The 17,383-nt window shown below is 48.9% G+C and overlaps 1 protein-coding gene across 8 annotated transcripts in view; it reads left to right on the top strand.

The window, feature by feature from the left end:
• ACP5 (acid phosphatase 5, tartrate resistant) overlaps positions 1-2,529 on the top strand; it is a 189,442-nt gene extending 186,913 nt beyond the window's left edge. For all 8 annotated transcript variants that reach the window (XM_075859042.1, XM_075859043.1, XM_075859044.1 and 5 more), the window contains one exon: positions 1,243-2,529. In XM_075859042.1, coding sequence (XP_075715157.1) covers positions 1,243-1,482 — 240 coding nt within the window. In that variant the 3' untranslated portion in view covers positions 1,483-2,529. The remainder of the gene's footprint in view (positions 1-1,242) is intronic.
• The last annotated feature ends 14,854 nt before the right edge of the window (positions 2,530-17,383 follow it).

A 17,383-nucleotide genomic window follows, 5' to 3' on the forward strand; every position in this document is an offset into this window, starting at 1 on the left:
TGCTCACGGTGTTGCCGTGGACAACTGCCCCATTTCCCTTAGCTTCTGTGTACCCTTGTCTGTTTGTCTGTCGTGCACTTATTGAGCGTAGGGACCGTCGCCCAGTTGTACCCCATCGCCTAGGGCGGGTCGTTGCCAGTAGGCAGGGACTGAGTGGCGGGTAGATTAGTGCTCACTTGTCTGTTTCCCTACCCCCATCATTACAGGAGAACTCGAATTGGGATGAATCAAGGGGGAGGGGGTGAAGTCCAGATGGGCCAAGGTCAGGGAACAGTGGCTAAATTCTATTCTGAAGCATCTGATGGATCTTGTCAGACAAACTAGGGGTTCAGGAAATGGTCAGGAATATTCTTAAAAAATGGCATTGGATGGTCTCTTAATCAGAGCCAGGAGACAATCTGACTGAAACTAGTCCAGTGATCTCTAACCTGTGGTTCTCCAGCTTTTAAGAAAAATTACAACCCCCAACATGCTATGAAAGCGGCAGGCACAGGTTGGAGACCAGTGGATTAGACTGATACAAGAACCAGAAATTGAACTAAGAACCAAAGATCTGCTGTGGTTTTTCGCCACTTTGAAGGGGCTGCGTTAGAATGGTTACTGGTGATAAACTCCTGCGTAGATGACTCATCTCAGAGTACTAAAAAAATGTGTTTTTTCTTTGGGAGTTTTTTTTAAATTTCCTTGTTTTATCAGTATTTTACGCAATGTGTTCCCTGATGTGAACAGCTCGGTGTCCAAACACAATGAAACTGCTCTGCCTGTCTCTCTCTCATAGCAGAAAATCCCAGCACAATTGGAAGCAACAATCAGCAGTTTATTTAAATGCAGCCAATAGTCTGCACCTACACACACCCAATAGGGTGTCCTGCTGCTGGTACCCTCATCGATCAGCTGTAATGTGAAGGGGAACCCAGCAGCAAATGTTCAATTCTCCTGCAGGGGAAATTAATTATTACAGGGTTCCAATTGAAATCCATACGGTGCCCATGTAATGCACTGACACGCCGTGTCCTCTGGAGTAAAATAAGCCCTTTTTGTAGCCGTTCTCCTCTCTGGCTGATGGAGGGGGGTCTTGACAGCGGGACCCTCTTATAATAACTCATGATTCCCTAATAGAATACTTCGAAAATGTTTTTTTCTAAACCAGACAATCCCCTTAAGAAGAAGTTAGAAATACCTTTGCCATGTTGCACAGTTCATGTATATCCTGACCACAATATGCCTGTACTACTTTTTCAGTACCTGCAGGATGACAGCGGAATTGGATACGTGTTGAGCGGAGCAGGAAACTTTATGGAAAACTCCCGCAAACATGAAGAAAAGGTTCCCCAAGGTTACTTGCGCTTTTTCCAAGGTGATCTGGAGACTATGGGAAGCTTTGTGTATATGCAGGTCACACCTAAAGAAATGAACATAACATATATACAGTCAGGGGGCAAAAGTCTATTCCAAACTACCCTATATCCACGTAATCTATAGGCTCCTCTGTCTCCACATCATAAGGATCAATACTTCTTTTAGAAATGTAGCTCCACAACCAGGTACAAGTCTTATCCCTGATGGACAAGCTGCTGATTTTAGGATATGTGTCGTTTGCAGTGTACAGATCATTATTGTATTTGTGCCATTTTTATGGTCTAGTGTTAGTTTTAAAATTTTAATACTTCTCCAAATCCGTTGGAAAGTTTAGCTGCTCCCTATATGCAGTGGTTGCAGCCATTTTGAAGGACTAGATGGTAAGGGTGTCCAACATGTTTCGAAACTACGACTCCCAGCATGCCCAAAAAGCCGCAGACTGGGAGTTATAGTTTCGCAAACAGTCGGTAACCACTGGGCTAGGGCTTCACTGGAAATGTCCCTAAACCATGTGATTGTGTAAAAATGTAACAATAGTCAAAATGGCTGTACGCAGTCAGTAATTTAGAATTTAAAAAATGTAAATTTTCCAAATTTGTTATCAATATAGAGTTATTTTGCAATTGCTAGGAGAATTTTAAGTGTTTCGATGACAAATCAGTATTTTTTTAATTATTTAAAGGAACACTCCATGCAAAACTAATACTGTGTTGTGCTTCGTGTCTGAGGGGCGGAGCATGACTAATCTCTTTGATCTTTGAATCCTTGTTTCATGCTCCACCCCCTCAGGTGTGCACTGCGCATAACATAGTGTCTCCATTGTGTTTCGACTGTTCCCTTAAGAACCTTTTTGATCAGGTCACGTTTTGTGAACAAATATGATTTGTCCGAAAAAAAACAGGCATTAGGAATTCATGGTTTATTTAAACTAGTATAAAGAAGATCGTGGCCATGTGATCCGCACAATACGCAGTGTATCTCTGTAACACCTATAGATGTTTGTTGATTTATGGCAGTCAAATCTGATGTTTTCATTGCCAAAAAATTGTTTTTTTATTATTTTTTTGTATTGTCATTTTTCTTGTTGAGGTTATGTTTACATTTTTTATTTTTTTGTTGTATATTAATAGCTGTCTATTTTAATTGTACAAAAATAAAATGTATGCAGTAGTTGACTGTTTTGGTGTTTTTTTTTTTTTATTTGAAAAAAATCGGTATAGTGTTAAATAGTAATTTGTAAACTGGGAGGAGGGGGATGCAGCTGCAGCTTCTTTTATTCTCTGAAAAAAATGTGGAGCAGAAGTGGCAGGATATATGATTGGCTCATGCCATGCTTAGCACTCTGTTCCAATCTAATATCACAGCTGTCACGAAGGGTCTGTGGACCCACTGGGCTGTACCGCCTTGGCGGTAAGGCAGCTGGCCAACAGGGAGCAGGTGACTGTCTATAGTTCTATAAGTACCTGTGGCAGCTCAGACAGCAGCAGGGCAGGCTCGGCTGGGACTTGGGTAGCAGGCGGATGTCAGGCGAGGTGAAGCAGGTCAGACGTGGATGTAGCGCAGCACGACTTTGGCACAGCTCCATGCTAGACCAGGAAGGCATGGACTGCTAGGTACAGGAACTGGAAACAAGTATAGGGACAGGGACTGGAACAGGAAACAAACTAGGAGGCCTTCACATAGATAAACTCTAGGGAACACAACAAAGCTCAGGCATAGAACTAGGGGGCTGGACCCCTCTTATAGTCCAGGGTACTCGCGGGTCAAAGTTCGTCCATGAGGTCCGGTGCGCGCGCTGCCCCTTTAAGAGTGAGCACGAGCGTGCGCGCGCACCCTACGGAATCCGGCAGAGGTGAGTGGACACGAGCGTTGGCATCTCCTGAGGAGGAGGCTGGGTCCAGCGCTTGCCGACTCGTGGCTGCGGCTGTCAGGGGGAGGTTGGAGCTGACAGCCCGTAGCCACGGACATTACAACAGCATCAAGAGCAAACCCACTCTGCCCAACCAGCAGGCATGGAGAGAGCAAAACGTATGCATGTTTGATAGGTAGAAGGATGGAAAGACATTTTCTGTCTGCACTACATCTAATATACATCTGCAGCCAGCTATTGAGTGATTGTAATTACACTTTAAAGAAAAAATTTGACAGATTTTATTTTGGTGACTATATGATAATCTTATCAGTCAGAGCGGAGGAGGTAGATGCAGCTGCAGAAACTGTGCATCAGACAATGCTGTGAGAGGGGAGGGGGAGCGTGACATCACACCAGGTAGAGCCTGCCCACTGCATTTACAGAAACCATCCGAGGAAAAATAGAGGTTACGCACATTTCTTGCTGCTCCGCATCTAATATAAATCAACAGCTCATGAAACATGTGCACCATAGGCTACATTCAGACAAGCGTTTTTCATCCGAGGTGCACCCGTGCGGGTCGCATTGTCACGGATTCCCCTATAAACTAGAGTCTATGAAGGGATGCGTCACACGCAGTAAAATAGGACACGTCTTATTTTTTCATGGACCCTTCACGCGCTCTGTTGAAACAACGGTCGTGTGAATGGCCCCATTGAAATACATGAGTCCGTGTGACGGCCGTTGTTTTAACGACCGTCACACGGACGTGATACACGCTCGTATGAATGAGTCCTTAGGCTGGGGATACATTTCCACTTTTGGTGTGTGATGGGCGGCTGAATGTAACGTAGCCGAAAAAAAATGCTGCAATCTTAAAAAGGCCTCATGCACACAACCGTGCTTTTGCGTCCACATTTTTGCAGATAAATTGTCAACCCATTCATTACCATGGCCCCATGCATACGACTGCAAAAACTCTGAACAAGTCATTTTACGGTCCAGATTTGCGGCTTCAAACCGGTACATTTTTTTTTGCAGTTCTGTGAATCCAGAAGAGGCTGGACGCAGCCGCAGGGTTAAGGGAAGCCGGCATGACCGTCCTGGTAGGGAAAGGGTTAATGAGGTGAGGGAAAGTTGGGTTGGAAGGAGCTGAAGGAGGGACGGGGAGGAGTTAAGGGGGACGGGGGGGGGGCTGTTACTGCGCTTCCCGCTGTTTCTCGGCATTGAGCCGGAAGCAGCGGGAGGAGTAACATAGAGTAAGCAAGCTCCCCGTTGCCCGGTTTTTAGAAATGGCAGAAGCCATTATGTTAGAGCGGCTGCGGGCCGCTGCTGTGCACCACGGTCCCGGATGGCTAGAGGAGACCGTGGCTGCAATAACGAGGATCCCGGACGCCGTTTCGCCACGTCGGGCACGGCGTTCGGGGTCTGTTGAAAGGGACAGGCTCCCCTCCCCCGGCCCCCTTACGAGCATGGCTATGGCGGCGGGGGGGGAGTCGGCAACAACCGCTCCTGCGCTGGGCAGGCAGAGAGCGGTGCCAGGGGTGACGGCGATGCAGGCTGGGTCGACCCGTCCCTCTCGGCGGTCCCGACCTCCAGAGCGCCTCAGTCCGGAGGTAGTCCCGCGGACACGGCGTCGCAGAGGGAGCCCGATCCCGGACGCTGCAGGCCAGGCAGCTGGGAGGACCGCCCCTTCCCAGGCCCTGCGTCCTGGCAGGAATCCCAGGCCGCGACGGGGTCCGGCGGTAAGCAGGGAGTCGCAGGCTGGGCTCCCTGTCACCCCTCCCCCATCAGATGGAAGACGTGGAGAGCAAGGTACGGCCGCCCCGCATGGTGATGTTCCGGCCAGGGGGCAGGCTTCGTCAGGATCGTCTAGACGGACGCCTAGAGCTGCAGCGACGTCGAGGCAACAGGTCCGGTCGGAAGTCTGGGTCCCGGCGGTCGGGCGGCAGGTTGCCGGCCCATTGGTCAGCGCGTCCTCATCCCCGTTCCGAAGAGGTCGTTGGGAGGGACAGTCGTCGGCGAGAGAAGAACTGGAGGAAGGTGAACTGGACGTGTATCGTCGAGGTCAGGATGGTCCGGCTGACGGGAACACAGCGCCTGTGCAGCCCGGTGAGTGTATAACTCCATCATTGTCTTATCCAGCGATTTTTATGTCGGGTGTCGGCGGGGGGGCTGCTAGCATTGCATCGGGGGCTGGTAGTGGCGCGGGCGGACGCGACGGAGCGGGTTTGGCAGATTTAGTGGGTTGCTTACGGGAGCTGGTGGGGCGCCTGGATAGGGCCGCGGCGCCGGTAGTAACGGAAGTGTCTCCTGCGATAGTTTGGGAAGGCCCCAGGGACGTGGGATCGTTACAGGCGCGTCCTGCGGTGGCGGTTAGAGAGGCGGTCGCGGTGTCGGTACAGACCGAGGCACAGAAGGACGGCGATCGAGTGCGTATGGACGATCGTGCTCGGGGGGAGGTGTATGTTTGTTTTGAGGGTCCGTTGGGTGCGCATTTAAAGCAGGAGGTGCGCGATCGGATCTGGAAAGACGAATATGTTGAAATTTTTTCTCTCTTGCCGCTGGCTAAATTTAATTTGGATAAGAGCAAGCGGGATGAGAGTAAAAAGGACGAGGAGGAACGGCGGCGGTATAGGCTGATCCCGCAGACGTTCGTTAATTGGTCGCAGGCGTTCGCCATATTGGCTAGTGTGATAGGGGAAAAGGCGCCGGAAAATTGTTCGGCGCTGTTTTGTTATTTTGATGCCATTGGGGAGGCTCATAGGGCGTATGGGGGTCAGGCGTGGCTGCGATATGATGAGCAATTCCGTCAGCGGAAGGCGGTTCGGCCGGCGATTCGGTGGGACCAGAAGGATATTGCTCTCTGGTTACGGGTTACGGCTCCGGTTAGGCAGCCCTTTCCCGGGAGCGGTGGCCAGGGAGGCCAGTCTAGTCAGAGTGGACAAAGCGGCGGGGGAAAGGCGGGGTTTTGCTGGCAATTTAATGAAGGTCAGTGCAAGTTCGGGGCCACGTGCAAGTTCAAGCACGTGTGCTCCGAGTGTAATGGTGCATCACACGGGGCGGCAAAATGCCTGCGAAAAAAGAGGTCAGGGAACCAGCACGGGACTGGTCAAGGGGGTGTCGCCGGTGAGGGTGGAAAGGATGGCCCCTTATCTAAATGAGTATCCGGATAGGGCGGCAGCTAAGTTGCTTTATGAAGGGTTTCGTGTTGGGTTTGTTATTCCTCCACCTCCTTATGAGGTTCCGGTTACGCGGAGGAATTTAAAATCGGCTTACTTGCATGCGGAAGTCGTGTCGGAAAAGTTGTTAAAAGAAGTTTCGTTGGGTCGCATGTCGGGGCCATTTGTTGAGTCGCCGGTAAAAGATTTAGTTGTGTCCCCTTTGGGTATTGTCCCTAAACGCGAGCCCGGAAAGTTTCGTTTGATTCAACATTTATCGTATCCCAAAGGTTCGTCGGTAAATGACGGGATTGATCACGAGTTGTGTTCCGTAGTTTATACCTCATTCGATAAGGCGGTGGGGTTAGTGCGGGCTGCGGGCCCTAGGGCGCTGCTAGCAAAAACTGACATCGAGGCGGCGTTCAGGTTGTTGCCGGTTCATCCAGAAAGCCAACGGCTGTTGGGTTGTTTTTGGAATGGGGCTTTTTACGTGGATCGGTGCCTTCCGATGGGGTGTTCCCTTTCTTGTGCATACTTCGAGGCGTTTAGTAGCTTCGTGGAGTGGGTAACGAGGGGGGCATCCGGGGTCGACTCGTTGATCCATTACTTGGATGATTTTTTGTGCGTTGGCCCGGGGGGTTCGCCGGTTTGCGGTAATCTGCTTCATGCTCTACAGAAGGTGGCGAGGGATTTTGGGATTCCTTTGGCGCCGGAAAAAACGGAGGGCCCGGTAGCGACGATTTGTTTTTTGGGAATCGAAATAGACTCGGTGGCAATGGAGTGTCGTCTCCCGGCGGATAAGTTGGGTGCTTTGAGGCTGGAGGTTCGACGGGCTTGTAGAAGGAAGAAAATGTCGCTGAGGGAGCTTCAGTCGCTGCTGGGGAAGTTGAATTTCGCTTGCCGGATTATGCCGATGGGAAGGGTGTTTGGTAGAAGGTTGGCGGCGGCAACGGCGGGAGTGCGTGCGCCGCATCATTTTGTGCGGCTCAAGGAGGAGCACCGAGCTGATCTTCAGGTTTGGGATGACTTCTTGGGCCAGTACAATGGTCGCTCGCTATGGATGGCCCCAGCGCAGGATACGAGTGATTTGAATATTTTCACGGATGCGGCTGGGGCGGGTGGCTTTGGAGCTTACGGGGGAGGTCCGTGGTGCGCAGGTCAATGGCCGGCTAGCTGGGTGTCCAGTGGACTCACGCGGAATCTGGCCCTGCTCGAGCTGTTTCCCATCGTGGTGGCGGCTACCATTTGGGGGGACAGGCTCAGGGATAAGAAGGTCCGTTTTTACTGCGACAACATGGGGGTGGTGCTTGCCATTAACAACATCACGGCGTCTTCTCCTCCGGTAGTTCAATTGTTGCGACATTTAGTGTTGGTGTGTTTGTCGTTGAACGCGTGGGTGGTGGCGGTGCATGTCCCGGGTGTACGGAATTGTATTGCTGATGCTCTTTCTCGCTCGCAGTGGGACCGGTTTCGGCAATTGGCCCCGGGAGCGGAACGTCTCGGTTTGGCTTGTCCGGAGCATCTTTGGGATCTGGTATCGGTCCCGTAGAGCAGCTGTTACAAAGGTCTTTGGCGCGCACGACGTGGAGTGCTTATGCTGCTTGTTGGAGGCAGTGGGAGGAGTGGGTAAGAGAGTTGGGTGACGTCAATACGGATAGAGACAGGTTGGTGGCACTTTTGTATTGGTTAGGGGATGCCTGGGAGGCGGGGTTTTCAGTAGCGAAGGTGAACCGGTTCATATCTGCTGTGGCGTTTGGGCTTAAGTTGCGGGGCTTGCGGGATGTATCGAAGGAATTTCTGGTATCGCAGGCTTTGAAGGGGTTGCGCAGAGGTAGGGTGGAGGCGGATAGTAGAAGGCCGGTGTCGTTTGCTTTGCTTGGCTCGTTGGGGGGTTCATTAGCATCGGTATGTCGTTCTTCAGATGAAATGGATCTGTTCCGGTTGGCTTTTTCGTTAGCGTTCTTCGGAGCATTTAGAATAGGTGAGTTGGTGTCGCCAAGTACTAAACAGGCAGGGGGGCTGAGATCTGGGGAGGTGAGCCTTTTTGCAGATCGGCTGGAGGTATGGTTGCGTAGATCTAAAACTGACCAAGTAGGGAAGGGTAAACTGATAGTTTTGTTCGCTCTCCCGGGGTCGGTCATGTGTCCAGTGGAGTGCATGCGGGGTTTTACGAGAAACAGGGGGTCTCCAGATTTGCCTTTGTTACGTCATGAGGACGGGTCGTTTTTGTCCAGGTTTCAGTTTGGAGCTGTATTTAAAAAATGTTTGACGGCAGTGGGGGTTGCGGCAGGCTCATATTCATCTCATTCCTTCCGGATTGGCGCAGCAACGGAAGCGGGGCGCTGGGGTTTGGATGACGAGGGGGTGAGGCGTATTGGTCGTTGGGAGTCTAAAAGGTTTAAGTCCTATGTCCGCCCCCATATGTTGTAATTTTGTTGTTTATGTTTGAAAATGTTATATGGTGGTGCCTAACTGTGTTTTCCGTTTCAGATTCGCCTCCTTGTCTGGTGTGGTTGATGGGTCATTCGTACGTGCACTGGGGGGCTTTGAGGGCGGACGTCCGCCCGGATGGTCGCCAGTTGCGCATTCCGCGACAGGATGCGGTTGTGCATTGGCTGGGTTTTAGAGGTATGTCTTGGAACAGGGTGTTGGCGGAATTCCAGACATATGTGCGGCTTGATAGGGTTCCGGAGGTTCTAGTGTTGCACGTGGGTGGGAATGATTTAGGAGTCCGACCTTTTCGTGAGTTGGTGCGGGATATCAAACATGATATGTTGTGTTTGTGGGTATCTTATCCCAAGTTGGTGGTAGTGTGGTCGGACATAGTCCCAAGAAAGCATTGGCGGTTAGCTAGATCGGTGGAGAGAGTCAATAAGGCTCGCATAAAAGTTAACCGGGCGGTGTCTCGTTTTGTGGCAAAGAACGGGGGCATTTGCGTGAGGCATAGGGATTTGGAGTCAGGAGTGGGGAATTTCTGGAGAAGTGACGGGGTTCATCTGACCGAGGTTGGCATTGATCTTTGGAGTTTGGCGATAGCAGAAGGCATAGAAAGGGCGGTGGTGGTGTGGAGGAACTCACAGGCTTAAGGTGGTCAAGGCCTGTTTCGCGGTGGCGGGGGGAGTCCTTGAGGCCAGTCAGTACAAAATGGTGGGGGGGTCGCATCGGGGGTATGCGTCCCCCAAAAAAGGTACATGGTTGAAGACTTCATCGGGTGTTATCCCTTTGAAGTGGTCTTCTGGTAGAAGGTATATCACTTGAAGGCTTCATCGGGTGTTATCCCTTTGAAGTGGACTTCTAGTGGTCGGTATATCACTTGAGGGCTTCATCGGGTGTTATCCCCTTGAAGTGGACTTCTAGTGGTTGGAGCCATCTGCAGAGGTGAACGGTGCTTCCGAGCTGGTTTACGGCTGGAGGTAATTGGTGGTTTGCAGATGGCTAATTCGGTGTGTTCTTGAAAGGAACATCTGAAGGGGCTTCAAGGACTTCCTCTGCTCGGGTTAATGTTAACGTTTAATTGTTATTTATGATTCTGACCCATGTTGGGTCATGTGAATTATTAGGAGGAATTCTCTGGTGGATTCCTAACTAGTTATCCGAATGTTTCGGATTTAAATTGTTTTTATAAAACTGTGAAATTAATAAACGGCTGCTGTGGCCATTTCACATCCAACCTCGGTGTCATGTGTCTTTACTAAATGGGGGTGGGGGGATAGTATGGTCTAAGGTTAACACACGACTCTACCTAGGCAGGTCATGATAACAACCGGATCCACAACAAAAGTTTTTTTTTTTGTTATCCTCAACGGATTACTTGATTTTGCGGACCGAAAAACCCATATGGTCGTGGCCTTAGGCTGCAATATTATGAGTTTAGTGTTAGGCCAGCTAGGTTACACAATCATTTACAGTAGGACCGATGTCCTATTCACAGTCAGTGACAGTATGACCTCTGTCCTACATGCAGTCAGTGACAGTATGGCCTCTGGCGCAGTATATCGGTGCAACTTCATGAAATTGATTACGTCATGAGAAAACTGCTCCACTGCATTGTTACTACTATTCGAGTGTGACTGTCTCTACTCCACCGTCACAATGTAGTAATTGCACCGCAATGCTTTACTACGGGGCAACTGTTTAATGGGTCGTTATGATTCCATGTAAAGAAGCAGCTTTGTAAAGAGCTAGACTGGAGGTGGGGGGTGTGCGGTTTTTATGTCTGTAAAGGGGTTGTCAAGGAGTAGAAAAACATGGCTGCTTTCTTCCAAAAACAGTGGCACACCTGTCCCTGAGTTGTTTGGCATTGTGGCTCAGCATCATTGCAGTTATGGGGCTGAGCTGCAATACTACACACAACCTGTGGCCAGGTGTGGCGCTGTTTTTGAAAAAAAAGCAACATTAATTTTCTAATCCTGGACAACCCCTTTTAACACCTCGTGAACACAATCCTATTATGACTCCACAAAACCTCTGAGTTGTACGGAGTCATAATATGGCACCCATAGAAGTTTATGGGGCCCTACTGTAACTCTGTATGCCTCCAATTTAATACAGAGGTGTTTTCTATCGGATTCTATATGAATTTGACAAGAAAAAGGTTGGGACTTGTTTCATTGGATGCCTTTTAATTAAATCGAGGCATTGTATCTGGGGGGGGGTTATAACGTGATAATGCGGTGATGTGCGGAGTGCCTACAGCTCCATAATACAGAACCACAAGGACCCTATGTACCTCCGTAAGACATAATGTCAATAGAGGTAATATCAGGCTTTCAAAGATTCCTGATATTGGTGGGACAGTCCTAGAGCACTGTCCCACTGTTTGATTAATCTTCGTGACCCCCACACAACTCTGTCATTATATATCCGCGCCAATAATGAGAAGGGACTTACAAATATAAAAATGGTGCCACCCCCCAACTGGACTGTGTGTAGCGAAATGCAACGAATCCCTGTGTGTGAATAAAGCCGTATTGTTACTTCACTACAGGCTCTGTGCAGAAGTAGAGCAACATCTAAAAAAGAAAACAGCGGACCCTATGTCCTAGACATCAGTGGAGGTTACGACGTCTACCAATCAGACATTGAGGGCAAATCTAATCCATGAGTTTATTGTCGGAAAAACAAATTCATTTTCTTCTTTGGGTGGAATTTTCCTCTTCCGATGGGGACCTTGATCCAAGATTGTCTGGACATAGAAGGATTTTTGTGGAAGTTCCATAATTATTCAGGTGGCCACAATAGTTAGGATTTGTCGCAGATTTTTTTTAATGCGAATTCTGCACTAAAAATCGACAACAAATTTACTGTAAGATTTTAGTGAGTAGTACTTTAAAAAAAAAAACATTCCGACCGCACGCTAACAGATTTTGAATGCCTGTGCACGTCCATATCAATTACTCCTTTCACAATCACTCCCATCTTATTGTAGAGCTTGGGAAAAAGAGCTGTGCAAACAATTCACAGACCTGCAATGGAAACAGTGGTTTTTCCTCTCCCATAAGGCCTCCATTGCAATACGGGATCAAGAAACCAGTTATAAAATTATAGCCAGGTGGTATCGGCAGTGGCGGATCATCATTAGGACGGTACCGCACGTGACCGCATGGGCCCTCTCATGCCCAGTGGCGTTGCTACCACTAGAGAGGGCCCCGGTGCTAGCGACAGCCACATTCACTTGTATTTGTGTACTCAGGATGCAGATACAAATAAATACTATAGGCTGCAGTTCACGTTAGGCCTACAGCATTTAAGGCTCCCTTCGCAGGCCGGCGTGATGACGTCACTGCATCACGCTGGTCTGCGCATGCGTTCCGCCTGGAGGATGTTCAGTGCTCGCTCCGTCCGCCGTGGAACGGGGCACGGTAAGTACAATATTAAATAGTAATAGTAAAAGTAATATATTTTTTATTTGATTTGTTTTTTTTGGGGGGGGGGGAAGCACTGTGTGACACTATATACAAGAGGGGGAGCGCTGTGTGGCACTATATATACAAGGGGGGAGCGCTGTGTAGCACTATATACATGGGAGGGAAGCGCTGTGTAGCACTATATACAAGGGGGGAGCACTGTGGTACTATATGCAAGGGAACAGGGGGCTGTGTAGCACTATATACAAGGGAGATCACTTTGTAGCACTATATACAAGGGGGGAGGTGCTGTAGGGCACTATATACAAGGGGGAAGCGCTGTGTGTGGCACTATCTTCAAGGGGCTGTGTGTGATGCTATCTACATGGGATCTGCGTGCACTGTTTACGGGGAGTCTGTGTGGCGCTATTTATAGGGGGCTGTGTGTGGTGCTATCTATAGGGGGCTGTGTGTGCCACTATCTACAGGGGGATGTGTGTGGCACTATCTTCAAGGGGCTGTGTGTGATGCTATCTACAAGGGGATGTGTGTGATGCTATCTACATGGGATCTGCGTGCACTGTCTACGGGGGGTCTGTGTGGCGCTATCTATAGGGGGCTGTGTGTGGTGCTATCTATAGGGGGCTGTGTGTGGCACTATCTACAGGGGGATGTGTGTGGCGCTATATACAGGGGCTCTGTGTGGCGCTATCTATAGGGCTGGGTGTGGTGCTATCTATAGGGGGCTGTGTATGATGCTATCTACAGGGGGTGTGTGTGGCGCTATCTACAGGGGGATGTGTGTGGAACTATCTACAGGGGGCACTGTGTATGTGGTGCTTTACTTTACAATGTGTGACAATTATATTCAGGGGCACAGTGTTTGGTTCAATCTCATTCAGGGGGACAGCGTTTGGTACTATTTCATTCAGGGGCAAGGTGTTTGGTGTTATTATATTTATGGGCATAGTGTTTGGCACCATGATAATTTTATCTTCGTTTATAGGTGTGGAAATGTTGGAAAAGTGAGGAGCCCAAGACATCTGAGTGGAAAATTCTGCAAAAATGGGTCATGGCCGGGAAAAGTCGTCATGAAGTCTGAACAAGATGGAGAAGAGAATAGGAAAAAAAATACTAGAATCTGAGAAGTTGTCACCTGTGAGTCACCAGATTTATAGAGAATCTGTCCCCTCTCTGTCCATGTTTATTATAAGAAATCCTTGTATTTCACAAAAAGACTTTAAGCAGTCCAGGACTGATAGAAAAATGTGTGTTACCCTTCCCCTTTCAAGAGGATGTGTCCCTGCACAGTGTGATACTGTCCGCGATGGTTGGAGACTGTCAGTATGTAGGAACACAGCCCTGTGACAAGGGGAATCATAACATCCATTTGTTAATGCTTGCACAAATAGGTAGTGTTAACAATAGCTACGGCGGGCGGCGGTAGAGAAGGGTGGCCCAAGTTTGGGTAACAGCCCAGGGGGTATGGTCTACTTAATCCACCACTGGGTATCTGGTTCCAAACTCACTCCATAAGTGGTAACCATCTGTACCGGATAAATGTTGGCGCTGTGGTGTCGGTGGTGGCTCCATGTCTCACGTCTGGTGGAGTTGTCCCTCCCTGCGGAAATTTGGGTCTGCAGTACTTAAAGTTATATTGGAGGTTACTGGGGTGAAGGTAACAGATTCCCCTGAAGCAGCCGTGCTATTTATGTTCCCTTTGCCATTATCTACATATAAACGTTCCCTAACTAGACACCTCCTCCAGGCTGCCAAGTCAGTCATCCCGCGTAATTGGAAATCAACAGATCCCCAACTCTAATACAAAGGATGGAACATCTGGTAGCACAATCCCCAGCAGCTTCCGCAAGCTGCATATCCACATGGTCTCAGTGGACTACATTCCTCTTGTAATGCCAGGGTACGGAGACAGACAGGTCAGCCCTAATCTACCTGCCACTCAGTCCCTGCCTACTTGCAACGGCCCGTCCTAGGTGACGGCGTACAACTGGGCGACGGTCCCTACTCTCACTATGTGCACGACAGGCAGACAGACAAGGGTACAAAGAAGCTAAGGGAAAAGGGGCAGATGCCCACGGCAACACCGTGAGCTACAAGAGTAGTGAACGAGCCGAGTCAAACCAGGAGTGTACGAGGTACCAAACGCAGAGCAAGAGAGTAGTCAGTAAAGCCAGGGTCAATATGAAGCAGAGGACAAATAGTACAAGCAGAAGCAGCAGAGCCAGGAAACAAGCAGAATCACAGGCAAAGGAGAAGCAGGAAATGAAGGTATAAATAGACAGAGGGCGGGAGCTAGCTCCATCTGGCCAGGCTGTGATAGGCTCTCCCACTCCTCAGCCTCCCAGCCTGAGTGGTAGAAGAAGGAGTCACTCTATCAGACTTAGGAGCAGGTGCAGACAGACTAACCACGGGCGTCGACACAGAAGCTGTGTCTGGCAGATCCTTTACACCTCTCCTCATCTATATATCACACACCGGTAGCCTAATACACAACCCACCTTTAAACCTAACTATGAAAACACAAAGTGACGCTTTTCGTGATTTCTCCTGCAATAATTATGTGTACGCCATGCGAGTAGTCACTCTCTTTTTTCCTTGCCTACAAGGTGTGCACGTGCTAAACCCTTAGTAACATACTTTAAACATTAAAAACACATCAGTCTTAAATTGGCAAGTAAATTGTGGCATGCGTCACCATTTATTAAAAAACATTTGCCATAGGCAATACAGCACAGGAGGAGCCTGACCTCAATCACGACACGGCACTCCCTGAGCTGGGGTCCGCCTGCCCCCAGCTCGCATGCTGTAAACCAGGACAGCCATGCCCCCTGCCACGGCTGTCCCCCCAGGCAGCCGCCGGACCGCCGTCCAGCTTTCGTGACTGTCCAGGCCAAAAACATCCTAAGGACCTGCCGTATAACTAGAGTCCCGCCACGTGCAAGTTCACCCCGCCGTATAGCTAGTGGTAAACCCGCCGTGGTCCACCACCGAAACCGCTCTTAGCAGGAGTGCAGTGCCACGATGCGATACAGCTTTACATCACATAACATAGCATAACATTATTTATAACAAGGGAGGGTTGGGTGGGTCTTTCCTTCTTTTGGGAAGTACTGCCTTACCTCTCTCTGCTTCCTGCCCTTATAAACCCTTACACCACTCCCCCTCCTCTATCGCTCATTACTTATGCGCTTACCTAGCTCTTCCCACCATCACTCCCCTTTCTTACACTTATCTCCAAGTGAAAAAAGAGTTCACCCTCCTCACCCAGACATGCTGGTGCCGTTGGCCATGCGGCCAGCACCATTTTATAACCCCTGCTACACCTAACCACCTTTATCAGGGACACCCTGGCCCCCTTATGCTTCCTCAGGCCTAGTCATCCCTCATCCCTAATAACAGTCCAGAGTAGGTGTCCAGGCTCACCACGATCCCCATGCACCCTTATTTCCTCCTCGCCCTTGTCCTGTACTCTCTCTTGTTTTTTCCTCCATCCCTCTCTCCTATTGTTTAGGCGTGTTTCACATCCTGAGACTAAGCTATTATGTCTCTCGTTCATTATCACGTACTGTTCTTTTATCATTATACTTGTCCCTACTACTATTGTACACCAATTTTCTTTTTGTCATGAGATGTGATTCTCACCTCTTGTTGGGGTTATACCCCTATCTGTTATTTTCCTTCTTTACAGAAGTATTTACTTCCAATGTGATTCACCTAATATCTGTCTTAAAGGGAATGTGACGCCAGAAAAAAATTAATATTTTTTTTAGTTAAACAATTAGTGTGTAGGTGATTAAACATTGTTCTAATTTTTTTAATTTTTTTCACGAGTCAGGAAATATTATAAATTAGATTCTAATTTATAATATTTCCCAGTGCTTGTCACTAGATGGAGCAATTCCCAAAATTGCAGCATTGCATGTGGTAAAGCAACCACATTGCTTTATGCTGCAAAATTTGAGAAAACTCACTCGCTCTAGTGAGCTCTCAGAATCCCCCCCTCCTGCCGGGAGAAACGAGGGGTTTGAACGGTCTAACCTCCTACACTGTGTGTCGCCATTTTTTGAGCTAACACACAGTGTAGTAGGTTTACATACACTAGTAAACACACAGTAAAACACTTACATACACAGAAATCACTTACCTGCTCCAGTCGCCGCCGCTCCCTCCTGTCCGTCCGCTCCGTCTGCTACCGCCGCTCCAAGTGCACAAGTCCGGAAGCCGCGACCGGAAGTAGTAATCTTATTGTCCGCCCACGACTTCCGGTCCACTGGAAAATGGCGCCGGACGGCGCACAGTTCAACTTAGACTGTGTGGGAGCGGCGCATGCGCCGTTCCCACACAGACGGCGTACAGCATAGTGGATGGAACGGGCCCCGTTCGCATTCACTATGGGACTGTAGCTGCCGTATTCCATGTCTGTATGTGTCGTTAATCGACACATACAGAAATGGGCAAAAAATGGCAGCCCCCATAGGGAAGAAAAAGTGAAAAAATAAAAAAAGTAAAACACAAACACACAAATAAATATAAAAGTTTTAAATAAAACACTAAAATCAAACTGATGTAAAAAAAAAAAATTTCGTGACACTGTTCCTTTAAAATGAATAAAAATTTTGAATTTGAAAAAAAAAGAAAAAACTCCATTCACACGTAGTGAATTTTTGACGTGGTGGATTTGAGGACATGCAGACGATTTTCAAACCCACAGTATGCCTATTATTCACGGATTTCACCATTTGCAATGCAAAATACACTGCAAAATCGCAGCAATGCGGCAAAACGGTTGCAACTGAACTCAGCATTAACTCGTTCCCGACATCCGCTGTATATATACGGCGCTGTCGGGCAGGGGTTACCACAAACCCCAGTACAGTTACGTCGCGGTGATAGTCCAGGCTCAGGAGCTGAGCCTGCACGATCACCGCCAGCTGTATGTAACAGCTGACACCCTGCTGTAACGGCTAGGACTGAAGCTAGCCTCCGATCTGGCCGATTAACCCCTCAGATGCTGCGTTCAATAGAGATCGCAGCATCTGAGGGGTTTTTAGCCACTGGCACCCCAGTAACGTGAGCACTGGGTTGCCGGTGGCTGCAATGGCAACCGGAGGCCTGATACTGGCCTCCCGATCTACCAGCTATGG

This window comes from Rhinoderma darwinii, chromosome 3, assembly GCF_050947455.1.
Source record: "Rhinoderma darwinii isolate aRhiDar2 chromosome 3, aRhiDar2.hap1, whole genome shotgun sequence".
NCBI lineage: Eukaryota > Metazoa > Chordata > Amphibia > Anura > Rhinodermatidae > Rhinoderma > Rhinoderma darwinii.